The sequence below is a fragment of the Desmodus rotundus genome, chromosome 5 (genome assembly GCF_022682495.2).
Source record: "Desmodus rotundus isolate HL8 chromosome 5, HLdesRot8A.1, whole genome shotgun sequence".
Classification (NCBI taxonomy): domain Eukaryota; kingdom Metazoa; phylum Chordata; class Mammalia; order Chiroptera; family Phyllostomidae; genus Desmodus; species Desmodus rotundus.
Window position 1 is genome coordinate 79443932 of NC_071391.1, and position 22700 is coordinate 79466631.

At 38.4% G+C, this 22700-nt stretch overlaps 1 protein-coding gene across 1 annotated transcript in view; it reads left to right on the top strand.

Moving 5' to 3' along the window:
* The window catches only part of DDX10 (DEAD-box helicase 10), a 287784-nt gene extending 265967 nt beyond the window's left edge, over window positions 1–21817 (top strand). The window contains exons 17-18 of the mRNA XM_024570953.3: window positions 2880–3016; window positions 21146–21817. Coding sequence (XP_024426721.2) covers window positions 2880–3016; window positions 21146–21320 — 312 coding nt within the window. The 3' untranslated portion in view covers window positions 21321–21817. The remainder of the gene's footprint in view (window positions 1–2879; window positions 3017–21145) is intronic.
* The last annotated feature ends 883 nt before the right edge of the window (window positions 21818–22700 follow it).

Sequence of the window (22700 nt, forward strand, 5' to 3'; positions counted from 1 at the left end):
AACAGAGAATTGGAGCCATCAGAAGGAGGTGAAGAGTGGTAACAGCGAGCCTCATGGGGAAGCCGGTGCAATATTCACATGAGAGAGAAGAGAGACTTGGGAGACCTGGGGAGTGAAAATGTTTTATGACATTTATAAATATTGTTGATTCTGATATAAGAGAAGATGTAGCATATGTCCAGGTTAAGTTACAACCTTGGTTATTTACTCATCTAAATCACAGTTTCTCAGTTTTGAAAATGGGAACAATAGTTCTTTTTCTTCCTACTTCATGGGGTTTGAAGATCAAGTCAGATTATGTATGTCAGAGCACTTTGTAAATTTGTTATAGAATGCTACTCATCTGCTTCTTCCCATTGTCAAAACTGAAAACAAAGTAAAAACTAGCTAGGTTACATTTCTTTTTCAGATATTTATTTTCATCTGCCCTACTTATAATTGAATCTTCCAAATAATTGTTTTAGGAAAGTTCACTCCTATTTTAGGTGAATTATTTTCCTCAGAAGTTCTGAAACTGTATTTCAGGAACAGCCAGTTCATAGAGGTGACCCTGATCTCTTTGTATGTGTGGCCTACTTTTTCTTTTATTTCTCAGGGCCTCAATAGAGGCGTGTGGGTGTTAAAGGAGGGGTTCTTGGTTCTTGTTTTGAGCTGGGAGGGTAGAGAGAGATAGGAGAGTGGTTGCAAGAGAAGTAGTTGCAGCCTCCAACCTGGAAATACCTGAAGAGAAAGAGCGTACTGATAGGGAGGCTCCATAATCAGCTGTATATTAGGGGATCCACAAGATGAAGAAGGTTTTATCAGGTGTTAGGCATTTAGCAGGGCCATGGGTCAGTTCATTCTTATTTGGCTATTTCCCAGTAATAGCAAAATGTGGCTTTCATTTTAGTGCTTATATGGGTAGCTCTCCTAGAACAGTTTATCATCAGGGCAGGAACTTTGTCTTTTTTACTGCTGCATCCCCAGAACCTAGTAGTGTGTCTGACACATATAATAGCTCCTTGTTGAATAATGGTATTTTTGTAAGGCATCTTCACAATATTTACTAAACTGCTTTCTTAGAACATACATGTACAATTATACTTCTGTCCATATTGATTCTCTGGAATATATTGTGTTCACATGTACTCCACACAGTCTAGTTGGTTCTTCTTTCTTAACATCTCTCAAACCTGCCCCTACCTCCATCTCTACTCCCACATTCTTCATTGAATCCCCTGTCTCACCTGGATTTTTGTGTTCTTAAACTGATGTCCTACCTTCAACTCTTGTTTCCTTTAATCAACCTTCCCATTGCTGCCAGGGTGCCAGCATCTCTAAGGCACACATTTAATTACTCTCCTGCTAAAATACTTAAATGGTTTCCTTTTATAGCTGTGAGTTCCCAGCGACGGTGCCCTGACGCACTGAGGTGTCGGAATCAGTTGGGAGGTGAGAGCTGTATCAGAGTATTTGTGCTGTCTCTCGTGAAAATGAGTCCAGAAGCTCTGTCGAGTACTTTAGACTTTTTAAGTGTAAAGGTTACCTGAGACCAAAAATCTTAAGAATCATTTTTGAGTCTGCTCTGTCTCCACCTTCAGACAGTAAATTCCTTTGAGAGCATCTGACTGGAAAGTTGGAAATATCTTGTAGCCCCGGAGATTAGTGTTCGTGAGTATTTGATGACATTCAGTTTTTATTGATATCCTTGATTATTTTCAAGAAGACCATGGAGTGTGCTGCTTCCTGCTTCCGAAGGCAGCCTTCTCCTGCCTCTGATGTTCATTTCCAGTCCTTTTATTTTTGGCAAGGTGCTTTAGCAGAAAAGCAATACAGGACTTATGCAGTGGTGACTAAACCTTATTTTCTTTGCATCTTTTCTTTTGTTATGTTTAGAGGTTTCAAGGGAGAGCTGTTCAAAAAGTGTAGAGGACTTCTGTAGTGGCCTGCATAGTAAATTGCCATGCTCTTTTGAGTTTTTAGTTTCTGGGAAAGAGCATTTGAAAACAAAGAATCATTGAAGTTTGTCTCACATGGTATGGAAAAGAATTTTAAATATGGCAGCTGAGAGAAACTCATCCAAATTTTTTTTTTTTAGTCCTATTATAATCTTTTAAATGCACGTGGAAATGCTTATTTGTGTTTTTTATCAACTAGATGACAAAACCAGTGTGCCAAAAATAAATTTGTTGTAAGGGATGTTTATTCCATAAATGTGCCGTAAGTTTATTTTAACATTCTATTCCTTTGTTCTTTGACAAAAATAAACTACCATAAAACCAGAGCAAAAGAAGCCCACCTTCCTACCTACTTACGTGAAAGGAGATAGTTCCCAAGTTCTTCCACGTGTTAGCGCTTTTCTTCTCTTGCTATTTCTTTCCTTTTCCCATTGTCCTTAGTGACTTTACACTGACAGTTGAATTTCGAAGACCCTGTACTGTTAATGAGTTTGTACATATCTGATTGTCATTTTAAAACTTAGATTATGGTGGCTATAAAGTGATCAGTCATCAGGCAAAAAGGGTGTCTGTACTCTTTCTTCTGGCCTTTTATATTTTGAAATGCACGTGTGCGTGGACAGCAGCACTGAGCACTGTGTGTTATGCGTTATTCTGTGATAGTTGAGTTATATGGAAGTACCAAAACTCACGATTTTCCCCCATAGCGCATTTGAGAGACAATAGTGATTTACCGTCAGGAAATAAATATTTTATTATATTTTTGAAATGACCAGCTTTCTTTCTCTTTGCAAATGTTTATGGTTCTTAAAGTCATATACAGGCTTTCGCCAGAATAGAAATCTTCAAATTTGAGGATCTCATTTACAGGAGCATTTATTTTTGTCTAGAAATAAGACCTGATTCTTCATCAGTTGTTTCTTAACCCTTGTGTTTTCTCAGACCAAAGATGAGGAAGAGGCCTTTCTGGATTGGAGTGATGATGATGATGATGGGTTTGATCCGAGCACACTTCCAGATCCAGATGAGCACAGAAGCTCTGAAGAATCAGATAGTGAAGATTTGGAAAATAAAATTAGGTATGTTTTTACCATTGGTGGCATTTAGCATATGAATGTCCTTTTAATTCTAAAGATGTTGTAGAGACAAATGTCTCATGCTCTTCTCATCATGTTAAGGGCTCTCTCGTTGTTTCTGTAACCCCTGTTAACAGAGATGAGTACTGTAAAAGTTGTATTTTCTTTATCTTTCTTTATTCTTTTTTTCTTCCTATCTCTTTTTTTGTGAGTTTTTTATGTTTAAGTATTTGATGCACTAGGGTATATTTAATGCAAACAGAGGCAGGATTTTATTTTGATTCACTCTCAAAGAACTCTGTTGAGAGTGTTGTTAAGAATTGTCTCTGAATTTTAAAAGGGGGGCATTATACTTTCACATTTTGTGATATAAAATTAACTAGCAAATGCATAAAATAAGGGAAAGCTTATACATAAACAGCCCTTGACAAATTCTTTCAGTTTAAAATCTGTTCATTTGTAATGTGGACTTACTTGCTACCATGTCCAAAACAGATGAAATGTGATGAATTGAATAATGGTATGACTTGCTCAGCATTTGCTTTCAGGGTACTGGGTGTTATATTACATTGAGATTCTATTGATTTAAAAGTTGAGGACATTGAATTTCATGGACATTCTCATGTGGCCTATTTAAGCAGAAGGTAGGTACTAATGACAGATGAAGTTAATATGATTGAAGAAAGAGGAAGCCTGATGGAACCCCCAAGTGCTAGCTCAGGTAGAGTTGGAAAAGTAGGCCACAGAGAGCTATAATCTGGTTTTAAGTAAGAACATTACGAAAAGGTCTTAAAAAGTTTATCCTCTTAGGAGAAAATGCTGTAGGGAGGTCATTTCAGAGTTACTCTTCATTTTAATCTTGTGTTCATTTAAACATAGAATTATTTTTAACAGTGAAAATGATGTCCAAAATGTAGTCATCCAATAACAAATGGTCAAACCCCTTCTTATAGATGAAGAAACCAAGGTGTCACAGGATAAAATAATAATTTGGCCACAATACAAATTAGGGACAGTGTGAACTACCCAGATCAAATTGTTTCCCTCGTTCTAATACTCCAATCAGGTCATGTGGAACTACTCTAGCATTAGGAGAGGTAGCTCCAGAAGACTTCCTCAAGACAAATTTGTTGTCATTTGGCTGAAGACCTGATCCACAGACTATAGGATGGATTTGATTAGTCCATGGTTTCCCAGCTTTGACATAACTAACATTCTGGCCTTGGTATGTCAAATTACTAACATTTGACATACTAGATCATTCTTTGGGGGTTAGAGAGGCGGCACTTGGGAATGATTATTGACTGTTAGGCATCATCCCAGGCCTCTGCCACCAGCACCTCCCTATTCGGGACAACCAGAAATATCTTCAGACATTGACACATATCCCTTGGGGAGCAGAAATTCCCACAGTCGAGAACCACTGAACTAGACCCAGAATGGCACTTACATATTACTGGTGTTTAATTTCCCCATCCCTCATCCAGGATAGGCTTTGTGTATTCCTTTTCATTTAGCCTAAACAGCCTTTGTCAATGTAGCATATGTTAATCAATTGGGATTGGTACACAAGGCCATTTCTGGACTAGAAGGCAGGATTTAGGGTAACTTACAAGTAGTAGTATACATGTGAAATTTCTGTTTATACTCTAATTTCCACTTTTCTTTTCCCTTCTTTCTTAAAATCTCCTCAGTGGCAGTGAATAAAGATATATGTAAACTAAATCCAAACTTGTTTTGGATAAGTGAAAGTATTCATAAGTAAGTTCATACAAACTAGTAGTAATTGCTGCTGTTACTGCTAATTATAATAATAGCACCAATACAGTTTTTCTGTATTATTTCAGTTTGGCTACATCTTTTTTTTTTTTTTTTTTAAGATTTTATTTATTTATTTTTTTAGAGAAGGAAGGGAGGGAGAAAGAGAGGAAGAGAAACTTCAATGTGTGATTGCCTCTCACGTGGCTACCTGGTACCCTGATATCCCTGGCTTCTGGGCACCTAGCCTGCAACCCAGGCATGTGCCCTGACTGGGAATCAAACCAGCGACCCTTTGGTTTGCAGCCAGCATTCAATCCACTGAGCTACGCCAGTCAGGGCTGGCTACATCTTTTATTCTTCACCTCTCATAAATGACTAGATGCTAAGATTTTATGATAGTGCCTTTAGAGGTTCCTCCTGGTGTGTTCACAGGTATTATTTGCTGCTTCGTTTCTAGCCTCACCTCAGTAGTGATAGGAACAACTAGTGTTCCAGCCTCTTTGTCATCCTTTCTCATCCAGTAGGTTATTCTCTGGGTATTAATTTTGCATTTTCAGAAATGAATTTACTCTTAAGAGACTAGATACACCAATTATAAAAAGGCTATTACCAAAGTAATAGCATGAGATAGTTTATTTAGAAGTTTTCTCTGGATATTTCTTTTTCCTTCACATTGGTTGACATCCATAAATATTCAATATGGGTAACACTTCTGTCTTTCTACATGGAAACACACTTAGTCAGTAGGAAATATACAGAAGAAAGCCAGACATAATGGAGAATGATTGGATTTGGGGTCAATAATTTCTCAGGGAGGTCTGATAGGGTTTTAAAGAGTTTGTTCCTCTGCCCTCGGCTCATTGCACAGCCGCAATAGATTTAAAACTTCCTCCATCCTCTGTAGAATTATCAGAATGGTCATCTTTAACTCTGAGATCCAAAAGGATTCTGATGTGCAAGATTCAAGTCCTCTACAGTTAAGATGACAAAAAGAGACCTCTTGCTTATAATATGGTTCCAGGGACAATGAAAATAATGTGACCTTGAGTTCCTTTGAAGGAGTTTCAAGAATGTTGCCATTATAGCTCCATTTATTCTCATTTAGAAAGCCATGAATGTAGGGACCAGGTAATCTACCCATAGTACCAAGGGGTGTCAGCTGGTCAGTCAGCAGCAGATGCTCGAACTCAGTGGGAGGCTCTAAACTTCTTTGTGCTGTTTTGCAGAACAAGTATAGAAGGTAGAGCTTGCTTTGATGCTCTCTTGTTTCTTTCCTTATCTTCATTCATGTTATAAATTGGTCCAGGATGTGTTTTACTCTGTGCCTTTCACTTCTGGTTCCTGCTTTGGAATTAGCATAGGTAGAAGTAATACAAGATGTTCAGGTTTGTTGTTATTGTTATTAAAATGAAGACAAAATAATTTGTTAGGAAACCTAGATCTTTGTTGCAGTGGACTTTGTGACACCATAGAATTCACTGGTCAGCTAGGAACTACACAGAATTATGTATTTTTGTCTCCACTGAGTTTTCATAGAGATTTTATACCTTCTGAGGAAAAAAGGTCTCAAATATTGCAGTGGTCTTTTTGCTCATGAATGACTTTTCATTTCTCTATCTTCCAAATACTCTGTATAATGTAGTTATACTGATTTCACAATAAAAACACTTAGACAAGTTTTTATATGTGATGCCAAGAATTGTAGTAAGAATCTTTAATATTATTTAAGTCACATTCTACATAAGAGTTAAAAATACCCACTTGATCTGTTAGTCCTTAGCTTGATTTAATATTTCCTCTATCCATTCTTTCAACTAGGAATTTGTTTTTAATAGCTGTCATATGCCAGGCGTAATGAGTGCAGGTATGGAGGATCAAAATTAAGCAAGAAAAATACCTTTCCTGTTTTCACGGTTTTATTTCAGTGGTGGTCACAGATAGCTAAGCACAGAATTACAAAACAACGTGATGGGCAAGCGCTGTGATTTTTGCCGTGAGGGAGGCAGTAGGGAGGGCGGATAGTAGGGAAAGGACCAGGAGAGCACCTAAGTGGTGGGCGTAGCCTGGGCTTGATGAATCAGGAAGAGCTTCCTAAAGGGAGGTGGCATCAAAGCTAAACCTGAAGTAAGTTTAAGTCTTACTGAGCAGGGAGAAGATGTAAGTTACCCTTCTAAAGAGTGTGGCCTTTGAAGTGAGACAAGAGTGTCTTTAAACATATTCCAATTAAAGTCTTCTTTCAATAAAATTGTTCCTTTTAGCTGTGCCTCACACGCTGAGAGATTTGGTTCTGAGCATGTAAAATAAGATTAATTTTTGTATATCCAGTAGCATTCATCATGTTTGGTTTATAGCCATCTTCATGTGAATTGCTAATGATGTAAAAATTTGCAAAGTATTGAATTTGATGAAAAAGAAGCAGCTGGATGTTCCAGATATTCATTATCCAGTCAAATTAAGTTTTTAATATTTATAATCTTAACCTTTTTCTAACAAAAAGAAAAAGTAAAAGGTTGTGGTTGGATGCTTATTGACTTACATCAATCTTTTCATAGACCGTGGTATCTGGCTAAGGTTGCTTCATAAAGAATTGTTATATTGTGGGTGTTTGGTAGGTGGCATAAAAACAATTAATTACATCTATAATTTGCACTGAGACTAGTGGCATAATTTAGCCATGACAAATCTATATGGATTGATACCTTTTCCTGTGCAGCATAAACGTTTTACATCTAATATATTTAGCTGTTCTTTTTGCCCAGTCTGTCTGGCACAGCTCTGAATCAAAAGACTGATCAAGGATTTTGTCTTTTTTTTTTTTTTTTCATTTGTCTGGAGGTTTTGTTTTGTTTTTAAAAATCTGTTCCATGAGTTCTCTGGTTTTGGGTCAACCCGCCTATCTTTAAAAGGTACCTGTACATGAAGGAGATGAACCACTTTGATCTTTGTGGTTTCTCCTAATGTTAATGTAAATTTTTGCCCAGTAACTACTTTTCCAAGACTTTGCAGTCACCATTTTAATATACGAAAGGCTTTTCAACTGGAAAACAAATGTGTACGAGTCAAAGATGAATGAATTTCTGGGGAAGGAAATTCCCAGAAAGCATTTTCATTTCATTCTTAACTATTTTGGGGGCTGGGTATGTGGTGTTATATATTTTATATTTAATTTTAGGGAATTATTGGTGCCAAATATAAAGGATGACTTTTAAAGGGATTTTTCTTATTCAAAGTCTAGGTAACTGTTAAAAGCAAAACACTTATAGTTGACTATAAGTTTCCACTTACTTGAATCCCTGCTCGCTGGTGAATCTAGTTGTGGGTGGCTAATGTTGAAAGAAGTTGGCTCAGCCTACTGGTATATTGACCCTATTGTTTGCCTGCCATTCTTTCCTTTTACTCTTTTTAACGTCAAGGGATTTATCCCTGATTCCAAAATTCCTAGCATCTTCTAAGAGAAAAATCTCTATTACTCTTCTTATTTGTGCCATACAAATTTCCATGAACTATCAAATTTCACAGAACTTTTATTAGAACTTAACATGGATTGTGAGACACAGGAGGAGTTAATTTACTTGACTTTCTTTAAATTGTTCTTTTTGTCATTCTCCCTTTTGCTATTGCCCTAAAAATAAAACAAAACAAGAATATCCTGTGTGATACATAGCATGAATGGAGAAACTTTTAAGGAAGATTGTTGGGGTGGGAGTAAGGAAAGACAGTATTTTATGTCTTGGGACGTCTAGGACAAACGTTGCTACCCATCGAGGAAGGAAGGTGTTATTTCCTGGCATGAGGTTGGGAAGGGGAAATTGTATTTTAAGAAATTGGGGGTTCAGAAGCTCGCAGCTTGGCATTACTTGGAATCTCAGGTTTTGCCCCTACTTTGTATCCCTCTGTCATTAAGCGACCCATTGAATGACTGTCACTCAATGACAGTTACTAGTTTGTTATGTTTCAGAAGTGCTAGGATCTCTAAAAAGATGGATGAATGGCTTGGATGCCACGAGTCTAAGATGAACCATCTAGCAGGGGTGATGAACCATCTAGCAGGAGTGATGAACCATCTAGTGGGGTCTTCTCCACTGTCGCCCTGATGCCGGTGCACGGCAACTTTGTTTTCACTGAAGACACTGTTGAGGAAGACACTCTCGTAGGAGCATCCTTTTTTCATTTCAGTGTCCTTCATGTAGAATGTATTCATACCAAATGACCGTATAACATTCCACCATTGGTTACGCCATGATTTCCTTATCCACTCCTTTTAGAATTTTAGTTTTTATCCAGGTTTATGTTTTTGATACTGTTTGGTTTTGTTTTTGCCATTGTAAGTAATCTCTAATGGATAGCTCTGTTGAAGATTGGGTTATATCTCTCTTGAAATCATCCGAAGGACTAATAAACAGTAAGACTAAAGTGTAAAGCTTAGTTTTTCCAGAAAACTGGAATATTGAGGACATGCTTGGGTAGGTGATGATCTTAAATGCTGAAAATTAATCGGTGAAAGTAATTGAGAAAAGCTGATGCGCTGCTGGGAGGACGAAACGTTTTACTTACAGATTAGTAACGAGAAAAGTATGTACCTTATTTTTCAGACCATAAGACATACCTAGGTTTTAGAGGAGGAAAATAGGAAAAAAATTTTGAAGCAAAAAATGTGGTAAAATATTTAATAACATAAAAAACATAGTATTTCACCAGTGTAAATGTAAGCTACATTCGCACTATAAGACGCACCCCCATTTTCCTCCCAAATTGGGAGGGGGTGCGTCTTATAGTCCGAAAAATACAGTAATACACCCCAACTTGTATAGGTGTTTACATGTGGTTGTTTTTTTAAAAATTTGGGAGAAGTGAAATAATTATGTATGTTTTCTCTATTGGTGCAGAGCAGGGATTCTTGACCTTGAGTTTGGATGAGCTTTAGGAGAGTCTCAAACCTCTTGAAATTGTTCCCAAAGTGGTAGTATGGGTGTGCCTGCAGTGTAGACGCTCCCGTGCAATTATCTGGCCAAGATTCATGAATTTTCATCTAGTTCTCAATTGTGCTTATGAACACCCCAAAAATAACCAGAAAGATTGGGGACCAAAACTTGTTGTCGATCCCAAATGACATGTGTGAATTTTATAGAAAGAAATGTGTACGTGCATCAGTAGTGTAATTGCAGTTCTCTGCCTTCTGTTTTGTTCTTACCATCCCAGTGTTCTCTGATTATTAAAATTCGGCTCTAATAGGACATCTTCTGCTCTTGCAGTTATGTTTGTAATGAACTCTGAGCCAATAAATCTTTTCTTTGACTAAATTGTCTTTTAGTGCTGACCTGCTAGAACAGAGATGGTAAACGGCGATGCATTTTCAGTTCCGTTTCTGTGTGCAGGAGCCTTCACCATCAGAAGGAAGCTGGGCAGATTTTATGGAATGTGCTGCAGTAATTAATCTTCATTAGGACTGTTGCCATAGCTTTGTAAATTAAAATTTTGGATGAGGGGAAAAGTCTCTGGAACAACGTTGAGTACCAGAGTACCAGTACTTAAGGATAGGCATAAAGATTTCTGAATAAGTTTTAATGGTCTCAGCTCACTTATTATTAGCTTCAAATTCTTTAGGAAAAAGTCTAAGCTGCATTTATTGCTATGACTGCAAGAGGGAGAATTTTAGACAAATAGGGGCATAAACTGGACATTCAGGTACTATGCTCTTGGTAGCTTTCACACACAATTTGGCAGCATGGTGTGAAAGGACACCCAAGGGTTTCTGTGTGAGTGAGCACGCACTGTTCTCCACCTCAGTCCTCAGTGAGATCGCAGCTGGATCATTCTGCAGCTTCATCTGCTACCTTTGTTTGCCTTTCAAAACAGAGAGAGAAAAGGAAAGGTTGAAAAGCTGTACAGACATTACAGTAAAGGGACTGTGCACCCTTTGTCCTGGCATCTTGTTAGATTTCTGAACAGGGTTGGACAGGGTATTGCTCCTCTGTCTGTGGTGTGACACACAGCCTCACACACCCCTAATTGTGCGTGAATAAGTGCAGCTCTGACACAAGGTGTTGTGACACTTCCTTGGTTGCACAGGCTCTTTTCTGGTGTCGGGCTTACAGAGTCCCCAGTGCTTCCCACTGCCATTTTAGACAATTATTGGAACTGCTTGGCCCAGTGTCCTTGGAAGTTTAGTGCTCACTCTACTTTACTGTGTTTCTGTAAAGCTCTGCATACACCAGGGAAAAAGTTGATAGGTTTTCCCAGCAGATCTTTTTCTTCTCTGGTGCCTTGACCACGATCATCGGACAGCACTTAGAACATTCTTGAGGCTTGAAGCAGTGGTTCTGAGTGCAGCGTTCTTGTAACACGGAGGATGTGGTTTCCAGGTTACAGAGCTGTTCTGATCTCTTTGTTGGAGTTAATTCAGACATTATTTATTTAAACTATGTTGTTTATCAATGAGCCATATTCCTCTTCACAGCAGGTACTAATGATTACGCTCTTTTTGGTGTAATGTATCATTTGTCCCATCTCTTTTCACGTCTGTAAGTCTATTGGGTAAAGCTTCCTAAGGACCAGAGAGGAAATTTAAATAATCAAGTGGAATAAGACCTAGTGGTTTTCTCTGTATGGAAAAATATGATATATCAGTGAACTAGTCTCTCTTCTTTGCCTTCCTGTATCTGTACATGGGAATTTAAACTGTGTCTGCTCCTGGCAGAATGACCTCAGCTGCATCTGTACACAAAAATAGTTACTGTAGCAGGTGTAAGACATGAGTTACTGAGCTTCTATGAGCAACAAACTGAATGCCTTGCCTACATGCACCACTGCTTGTAGTTTGGAAATATTGATCTGTATGCCATGTTTTCGTAAACTTTGCAATATGGGGAGAAGTAGGAGTTTTGGGAAATTAAGTCTGTGTTAGAACAAAGGGAGGCTACTTGGCCCTGTGGGAAAACTGTGGCTTTTGGGGTCAGATAAACAGAGCTGAATCTTAAGACCTGAATGTTTTCTAAGAGAAGAATCTTTCTTTTACAATTGTGAACCATGAACAAATTACTTAATCTCTTGACCATCAGTTTTAATCATCAATCAAATGAAGATAATTCTTATGTTGCAAGGTTATCATAGAGATTTAATGAGGATAAAAAAAAAGAAGAGTATGATACTAATAGGGTCACTGATCTATGCTAATCATTTTAATTACTAAAGCAAAGCAGTGTTAGGAGTTTTTAAATGAGTATATACATTTACAAGAATAGAATTTAATGTCCTCCGAGAAATCTACTTTCTATTTTTTTCCCAATCAAAACCATTCATTCAGCCCCAGATACATATACACCATGGTCGAGCTTCTATTCAAAATAGCCTACAAAAATATCTAATACACTATTTTGAAAGGATGGATGATAAAATAAAAATAATGTCATGTAATATATTCTACTCAACATATAGGTAGAGAGTCAATATCACCAAATTAGCATGTGGGAAATGCCTTGTCAGTTCTCCTTCAACAGTACAGTCCTGTGATTCAGGCATTCAGTAAACTGAAAGGTTTAATATGTGCCTGGCATAGAGCAATAAACAAGAGAGACTAGATCCCAGCCCTCATAAAGCTTACACTCTGGGGAGGGAGACAGGCTAAACAAGAAATAGAAAATAGATGGTGATAAGGGCCATGAAAACACTGACTGTAGGATAATGGGAGGAATTGGGAGAGTTCGCTTCATATGAGGCATTCAAGAAAAATCTATCTGAGGTGAGACCTGAAGAATTATTGAAAAGTTTCTTTTTAAGTAAAGAAGGAATAATTTATCCTAATGCTTTAACCATGAATCCCTTTGACATTTATTAAAATTTAAATATTTACACCAACAGCATAGTTGTGACTATACAATTATGTATATTCCTGCCAGAGGTGCTTTGTCCACTCTTTTTCTTTTAAAAAAAATTTTTTTTAAAGATTTTACTTATTTGTTTATTTATTTATTTTAGAGATAGGGAAAGGGAGGGAGAAAGAGAGGGAGAGAAACATCAATGTGTGGTTGCCTCTCATAAGCACTGGGGACCTGGCCTTCAATCCAGGCATGTGCCCTGACTGGGAATTGAACTGGCAACCCTTTAGTTTACAGGCCAGCATTCAATCCACTGAGCTACACCAGCCAGGGCTTGGCTCTTTTTCATCCCATCATTCTTCAACCATGTGTCTATCCAAGCGTGATGCTAGTTGGCTTCAGGGAAGGAGGTGAGGGTAAGAAACAGCTGCTATTGTAGTGCACAAGTGGCAACTCATTGGAAAGGCATATGCTGTGAAGTTTATAAGAAAAGGTGAGCAAAGTTGGGATGGTCTGAGTATTCCAGTTGAAGACTGGAAACATAATTCAGGTTATGAATTAAAGTAGCGTGTCATTCTTTGGGGATAAGAGGAAAAACCTCTAACGTGTTCAATAATTTGTTATCATTTATTGACGGTAAAATTAACTCTTTTAAACTATGTAAATTTTTTTGTTAATAGACTTTTATAGCAATTTTAGTCTTTAGAGTAAAAATTGAATGTTTGCATCTACCCTTTGTTCCCCCCTCCTGCCCATCTTTCTTATTGTCAGCATTTTGCTACCTACACTGACATATAGTTATCAAAGTCCATAGTTTACATTAGGGTTCATTCTTTGTATTGTACATTTTAGGAGTTTTGACAAATGTATAATATGTATCTGTCAATACAGTATCATACAGAATAGTTTCAGTGCCCTAAACAAATCTCCTGTGGTCTACCTATTTATTCCTCCCCTTTTTTTCTCCCCATCCTTGCCTCTCCCTGCCGCCAAACCCCTGGCAACCACTGGTCTCCCTGCTATATTCATAGTTTTGCTCTTCTAGAATGTGAAATGGTTGGAATTATATAATATGTAGCCTTTCAGTTGGCTTCTTTCACTTAGCAATATGCTTTCAAAGTTTCTCACATCTTTTTGTTACAGAACCCTAACAATGCTGTTCTGGAACAGCTGCGGGGTTCAATTGCCTGCTGCCAAGAAGTGTGACTCCCAATGCAAGAGTTTGGTGAAAAAGGAAAGGGGTTGTTTGTTTAAAGGTTGTACAGATTTAGAATGATGGCAGATTTCTGCCCTTAAATCCTGCCCCCTTTAAAACACCCCAAAACACATAGTTCTGCCTCTTTGGCAAACCATGCCAGTTTCAGAATATGCCAGTCTAAGGTACCATCTTTCAGAAAAGCAGAAGTCTGAAATGATCAGCATTCCCAGTCGCCATGCAGCTCCATCAGCTCTGCTGCCATCTTCTCCAGGCAGGCTCGAATCTGGGAGGCTGGGCAGGTCCCCACCACACAGCCAGCTCTGGCAATTCTGAACCTCTAACTCTCAGACCTCCTCTCCAGAGGCTCTCTCTCTGCTCTCCTGGCAGATGTCCTCTGCTACACTCCAGACCTCCTGGTGGACCTCCTTCTCTTTCAGCCCATTCTCATTTAAATCCTCAGCCCAGCACTTCCTGCATGACCTTGTATCGGGCCGCTCCTATGGTGTGTTAATGTCTGCCATTTTTGCCAGCCCTCCTGTGTCTTTTACCTTCTTTTGGCTGCCATCTATAGTCAGGGCAGCAGTTCCCAACAACACATGGGCATCTGGGGTAGGTACCCCCCCCCCCCAATCTCTCACACAGGTGCTATAATCCCAGTGCTCTGTCCTGAGTTCCTGAGTGTCCTCACAGTCACTACACAGTTCTCTCTGGGCTGCAACCCTCATCCCTTCTGGAGGGCACGGCTGTTCACTTGCCGTTGTTACACAATGTATCTCAAATGCCTTGTCATCCACTCCCTCATTCCCCCAATCAAGGACTGTAGGGGTTATGCTTTCCTATTTTCAGAGGCCTCTCAACTCTGCATCCTGTTACATTTTTATGACCTAAAAGCTCATTTCTTTTTATCACTGAATAATATTTCATTGTATGAATGTGCTACAGTTCATTTACCCATTCATCTGTTGAAAGACATCTTTTTTTGTTGTTTTTTTTTCAATTTTTATTGTTATTCAATTACAGTTGTATGCCTTTTCTCCCCATCCCTGCACCCCACCCCACCCCAGCTGAACCCACCTCCGTCCCAAAAGACATCTTAATTAATTCCAAATTTTGGCAATTATGAATAAAGCTGCCATAAACATGTGCAGGTTTTTGTGTGGATATAAGTTTTCAGCTTATTTTGGTAAATACCAAGGAGTGTGATTGCTGGATTGCATGAAAAGAATATAGAAAAATTTTCCAAAATATCTTCCAAAGTGGCTCTTAAATTATTTTATTGCCTACATAGCTTTTTAACATTCATTTCTTTTTCTCCAAGTTTGTTCCTATTACTTAACTAGTTTCTTTATTTTAGTTTGCAAATCTTATATTTTACTCCTCCCTTCTCTTATGCCATTTTGCCTTCTTCCTTCCTCTTATTTTTGTATTAAATTTTATATTTCCACTTGCTATGACTTGTTTCTACTATACTCTTAGTATTTCCTTCCCCTCCAGCCTCTCAAAACCATTTTTCTTGTTATTAGTCATATCATACTCTTTCTCCCGTTCTTACAATACCATTATTCTCTTGCCACCTTTATTAATCTTTGCTTGTTGCTTGTTGATATGGTGGTTATTGTTGTGGTTCTTCATTTTATTTCTAGATCTTCACTATTTTTGTATTTCAAATCTCAAATGTTACTGTTCTGCCCTCTATTCCATTTTCCCTTCCTCCTACCCTTTCTTCATTTCACTTTAAATTTCACTTTTTCCCACTATTAGCCTCTTTTTCATTCCTCATTTATATTATTTCTTCTCCCTCTATCCTCTCAAAACCTCTTTTCTTTACTTTAAACATCTCATAAGCTTTTTTTCTTTTTTCCTGCTTATTCCCTTTCCACCTGCATTAGTCTTTGCTCATTTGTTGTAGCTACTGCTGTGGTGGATGTTTTTCTTCAATTTGGTTCCTATTTTTTCACCATTGAAAAAAATGTTTTAAATCTCATACTATACTCTTCTCTTTTCTTACTCCTTTTGCTTCTACCCTCCCTTTTTTATTTATAACGTAATATTTTCTTTCTTCCTTTGCCTTGTTTCTATTCTTTACTGTTACTATTTCTCCTCTTGCTACCCTATCAACTCATTTTTCTAATACTCATCTCATTTTCACTTTTCCTTTCTTATAATAGTCTTAATGTTTTTTCACCTTTATTAACATTTGCTCATATTTTGTTGATAGTGTGGTTGTGTGTGGGGTTTATTTTTGCGGGTGTGGGTTTTGTTTCCCAGGTTGGTTTGTTTTGTTCTAGCAGCACCTGTACAACAGCTTACAAGATGTGGTGGGCAGTGTAACTCTCAGTCAGCCAGCCAGAGGGAAGATTCCATGAAAGATAGACCCAACAACAGCCAAAACTCAATTACAAGAGAGCCCCCATAAACAGCATAAACGACATCCCAAGAGCCTCCAGCTCAGGAAATCAAGGAGACTGCACCAATGAGTCCCACAGGTGTCCTACCACAGAAGGCCACCCCACAAAAAAAGGAAATCAAAACAGATCACCCTAATACACAGAAACAAGAATAGTCACCTAAAATGGGGAGACAAAGAAACAACCTCTAATTGAAAGGAAAGGAGGAAGCCCCAGAAGGAGTGCTTAAATGAAATTGAGACAAGCAATCTATGAGACACAGAGTTCAAAATAATGGTTAGAAGAATGCTCAAGGAGCTCAGTGAGAGTTACAAGGAAGTTTATGGAAGCTACAAAAAACTTGCCAGGAACTACATCAGCATGAAAAAGGACATAGTTCTTTGTCCTTATGATAAGAACCGGGAGAAAATGAAGAATAAACTATCTGAAGTGAAAAATACACTAGAAGGAGTTACAAGCAGGCTAGATGAAGCAGAGGGTTGAATCAGCAAATTGGAGGATAAGATATGAAAAAACACCCAGAGAGTACAACAAAACAGAAAAGACTCAAAAAGAACAAAGATAGTTTAAGTGAGCTGCTGGACAACATGAAAGGTAGTAATAGTGGCATTTAGGGATATCAAAAGGAGAAGAGGTGCAAAGGATATAGAAAATGTGTTTGAAGAAGTAATGACAAAAAACTTGCCTATCTTGGTGAGGGAAAATGTCACACAAGTCCAGGAAGCATGGAGGATCCCAAAGGGGCCCACTCTAAGACACATCATAATTAAAATAGCAAAATTTAAAGACAAAGAAAGAATCTTAAAGGTAGCAAGGGAAAAACAGCTAGTAACATACAGGGGAGCTCTGATAAGGGGAGCTATCGGCTGATTTCTCAAACACTGCAAGCCAGACGGGAATGGTATAAAATACTCCAAGTAATGAAAAGCAAAGTCTTGTAACTAAGACTACTCTATCCAGCATGACTCTCATTCAAAATGGAAGGTGAAATAAGGAGCTTCCCAGACATACACACAAAAAAAGGCTAAAAGCATACATCTCCACCAAACCAGCATTGCATGAGATGCTAAAGGAACTGCTTTAAGAACATGGAGAGAGAGAGATAGAGGAACACAAGTACAAAGGGAATCCCTATTAAAACACTGATGGCATATTTCACAGATATAGAATAAATATTTCAAACATGTATGTGGGACCAAAACCCACCCCAAATAGCCTCAGCAATCTTGAGACAGAAGAACAAAGTAGGAGGGATCACAATACCTGATATCAAACTGTATTACAAGGCCACTATAATCAAAATAGCCTGGTACTGGCATAAGAACCAACACATAGATCAATGGAATAGAATAGAGAGCCCAGAATAAACACAAGTCTCTATGATCAATTAATATTTGACAAAGGGGGCAGAAGCATAAAATGTAGTAAAAAATAGCCTCTTCAATAAATGGTGTTGGGAGAAATGAACAGGGACATGCAAGAAGATGAAACTAGACAACCAACTTATACCAGACCAACTTATACACCAGAATAAACTGAAGTTGGATAAAAGGCCCTGGCTAGTGTGGCTTAGTGGATTGAGTGTGGGCCTATGAACCAAAGGGTCACCGGTTCAATTCCCAGTCCGGGCACTTTCCTGGGCTGCAGGCCAGGTCCCCTGTAGGGGACACGTGAAAGGCAACCACACACTGATGTTTCTGTCCCTCTCTTTCTCCCTCCCTTCCTCTCTGTCTAAAAATAAATAAAATATTTTTTGAAAATCAAGATGGATACAAGACTGAAAATAAGTCGTGACACCATAAAAGTCCTAGAGGAAAACAGACAGGAAAAATTCAGATATCTCACATGGCAACATTTTTGCCTGTAAATCTCCTACGGCAAGGGTAATAAAGGAAAACATAAATAAATGGGATTACATCAAATTAAAAAGCTTCTGCACAGCTAAAGAAACCTTCATGAAAATGAAAAGAGAAACTATTGGAAAACATATTTGCCAATGATACCTCAGACAAGGGTTTCATCTCCAATATATATGAAGAACTCATATGACTAAACACCAGGAAGACAAAGAGTCGAATTAAAAAACGGGCAACGGATCCAAATAGACAATTCTCTAAGGAGAACATACAGAGAGCCCATAGACGTATTAAAAAAATGCTCAATGTCACTAGTCATCAGAGAGATTCAGATTAAAACCACAATGAGATATCACCTCACACTGGTCAGAATGGCCATCATTAACAAATCAACAAACAACTAGTGCTGGCGAGGATGTGGAGAAAAGGGAACCCTAATGCTCTGTTGGTGGGAATGCAGACTGGTGTAACCACTGTGGAAAACAGTATAGAATTTCCTCAAAAAACTAAAAATGGAACTGCCTTTTGACCCAGAGATTCCACTGCTGGGATTATACCCTGAGAATCCTGAAACACCGATTCAAAAGAACCCATGCACCCCAATGCTCATAGCAGCACAATTTACAATAGCCAAGTGCTGGAAGCTACCTAAGTGCCCATTAGTAAATGAGTAGATCTAAAAACTATGGTACATTTACACAGTGGAATACTATGCAGCAGAAAGAAAGAAGGAGCTCCTACCCTCACAACAGCATGGATGGAACTGGAGAATATTATGCTAAGTGAAATAAGCCAGGTGGTGAAAGACAAATGCCATATAATCTCACCTGTAAGAGGAACCTAAAACAAATAAATGAATAAATGAATAAAACAAATGAGCAAGATGAACCAGAGACATCTAAACAAGGAACAAACAGTGAACTGATGGGGGTGGGGGACAAGAATGGAAAGAAAGGGAAGGGACTAGTCAAGGAACAGTATGAATGACCTGTGGACAACAGGGTGGGGATTGTCTGTGGGAGTGGGGATTGGGTTGGGCGGAGGAGTATAAAGGGGGAAAAATGGGGACAACAGTAATAGAATAAGAATATAATATTTTTTAAAAAGACCCACAACTTTTTTTATTTAGGCCCTTTTCCTTGCTGACTGAATTCTGATCATATGGAACTCTTTCATGGTCATCTTGGCAGGCACTACTTAAAAATATGCAGTTGTTTGCGGATAAACTCATGGTGTTGTCTAGTTTGTTCTTCCAGTAGTGGAGAGAAAGGCTGCTGAGTCAGAGCATTGGGCATTTCTGGGAGATAAATAGGGAAATTATTAACAGTTTTGCTTCATATGCTTATTAGGCTCATTCACTTTAATATCCAAGCTATCTTCTAAGGAGTAATAGAGTCCATTGAAACTTAAGCACTTTGTTCTCTTTTTGAATACATCATCATATGCTTGGGTTATAATACAATTTCTGTGATGATTTTTTTTTTGCTGTTTATTATAAAACATCAAGGGAAGCATTTATTTGAAAGGGAGTAGTTCTTTGGCAGCTAACATGTAATGAGCACTGCTATATTCTTGCAGTTACATAATTTTACTTAATTCTTACAGCAGTTCTACTAAGTCAATTATATAATCCCCATCTTTCAGATAAGGAAACTGAGGCTTAGAAGTGTTCATTGATAGGCCACAGACTGTGTCAGTGTCAAATCAATGCTCTTTCCACAGCTAATTCTTCCCATTGCTGTCCTCCAAATGTTGACTAAAGCGAGTCAACTCAAACTGCTTTCAATTGCTTGGTTTTGGGCTGAATGTAGAGTCACTCAGACCTGGGTGTAAATTGCATGTGTATAGCATGGGTTTGATCATTTAACCTCTCTAATCTCATTGTAGAATGAGGGCGCTGCTTCTCACACCAAGGATTTTCATGAGCATAAATGTAATCTGTGTAAAAAATGTAGCACAGTGCCAAACCCTTAGTAAGCTTTTAATAAATGGTTGCTACTGCTGTTGCTAATAGGTGGAGTTTTTATTTTGTTTTAATTTTATATCCAATAATTGGGTCATCGTTGAACAGGATGATGGTATCTTGAAATGCTTTGAGATGTTTTGCTTTTTAAATGTTTAATGTATCAAGTGATTGCCTCTGTCTTCAGAAGTTAGTGTTATTTTTATGCTCTGTGCCTTAGGTGTGTTCAGAATATGACAATAATGTTTATGCTTTCTTAGGACTATGTGTGAGCCTTAGATACAGATTTTAAATGGGAAAATTTATTTGATGTCTTAATTTGTATCTTAACATTTCAGGTTCTGTTATACTCATGATCTACATATCATAATGTGGCAGATAATAGAATTAGCACCTGATATCCTGATATCTGTTAGCCCATAGACTGCTACCTGAAGGATAACCTTTTTCTTTAAAGATTGTATTCATTTTTATTTTTAGAGAGAGGGGAAAGGAGGGAGAGAAACATCAATGTGTGGTTGCCTCTCATGCACCCCCTACTGGGGACCTGGCCTGCAGCCCAGGCATGTGCCCTGACTGGGAATCGAACCAGCGACCCTTTGGTTCTCAGGCCTGCACTTAATCCACTGAGCCATACCAGCCAGGATAGGATATCCTAACTTTAAATACAGATAATTTGATGAGGCAACACAGCACAGATTGGAGCCCGTTTGGAGCCAGACTATGGATCTCTCAGTGTCCTCAAATTGTGACTAATACATCTATAGTTTTCTAGAATTGTTGTGAGCCCGTTTGGAGCCAGACTATGGATCTCTCAGTGTCCTCAAATTGTGACTAATACATCTATAGTTTTCTAGAATTGTTGTGAGAATTGAATGGGGCAGTGTGTACAGAGTACCCTGCACAGTGCCCAGTACATGATGGACTCTTGCTTCCCATCCATTAATGGGAAGGTACTTACTTATGACACAAATATCCTGAAGTTGTTACAGTTTCTTTCTCTTTTGAATAATAATGTTACTTCACCAACTCTTGGTTATTGGCATTTCTGTCCCATTTTTAGTGTTTGATTTCATAATAATGAATTTAGTTATTTATTTATAAAGTAAATCATTGGATTTGTTCTCACCAGTGATACCAAGAAGAAGCAGGGAATGAGGAAAAGAAACAACAGTGAAGTGGAAGATTCAGGACTCACAAGTTGTAACAAAAAGGCCAAGTGGGAGATCATAGAGCCGTTGGATACGGGCCTGTCTTTAGCAGAGGATGAAGAGCTGGTGCTACATCTGCTCAAAAGTCAAAGCTAAATACTTCCTGCTGTTGTCATCTCCTTAAAGCCTCTGATGTGGACAAGAAGCTGAAAAAGCAGTAGGCTTTGGGGAACTTAGGTAGCATGAGTCCCAAGCCCAGTGGACCCATTCTCCAGGCGGAAGTGAAAATATCTGCAGCCTTCTTTCACAGGACGTGCCTGTGCCATCCCTGTGCACACTCAGACTGAGGGTAGATTGTAAAATTTCTTGTTCCCACTTTTCAGCCTGTGCTGTCTTAAATTTTTATCCTTGGGTTCCTACATCTTGACATTAGAAATGCTTCTTTGTTTTAATAGTAAGTTCTGGAGACCTCGTTTCATTGCTAGGAATTTCTTGCTTATGTTACGTAAGTGTGTATGTGCGCTATTAAGTAAAATTGCTCACAGTTTTGTTTATTTAATGTCTTTAAAGAGACAGAATACGATGGACCAGCCCTAAGAAAGAACGAGTATTTTGAATTGAGATGATTAATAATAAACATATTTCCTATAAAATTATTGTTTTCATTGTGTCCATTAATATTAAAGTGCTCTCAAGGGAAGGTTCTTAAGATTGAAATGCTCAGCCAATTCCTGAAACAGTCAATTTTCCATATTCTTAAATTAGCCTTCTCAAAGATATCATTTAACTTACATTTGGCAGATTTGCTCACTGTCATTTATAAAAATCCATGGAAGTCCCGAATCTAAAACTCTGTGACCTAACACCTGATCTTTTAGCATGTGGTAGCTTGTAGGCCTCCTGCAAGTGCCTGCAAGTGCCTGTCTGGCTCTTTCTCCAGCAAATGGCAGACCCCTCTGAGAGTCTGGGGTGAGGCCAACGTGTGGAGATGAGCAGAGTGAAGAGCTGGAGAGAGACCTTGATGTCATTGTACTTCCCAGTTGTGTCATGGGTCAGAACGTTTTTTTCTTAATTAAAAAAATTGTAATTTCTGTTTTCACATTTTCCCCTTGTTTTGCTTCCAAAAGGAAAGGAGAATGTGGCTCTGTTGCTTGTTCACTTTGTACAGCCACAGCCCCGGGGCCTGGGCAGTTCTGGCACCATTGCCCACCGGCTGTGCAAGACAGCCTGGGGTTTTGGGGGTGGTGCTGAGGAATTCACATGCAGCCCCCCAGGGCTAGAGTATAAATTTCTTTTTTGCATAAACTACTTTCAGTTGTATTCTTCCTGAAACCGAATGGATCTTCATCTTATTTTATACATTGTAGGGGATTTTAGTTTGCTGACTTTGAAAACTAATGAAAACATCAGAATAATGCTGTGAGAAAGCTCAGCTAACAACAATACATGGTAAATTATATTGTTGTTTACCAAGTACTCACTCCAGCCCCCTCCCTCCCTTTGGGAAGCATACTTTTTTACATGTCACTGATACTG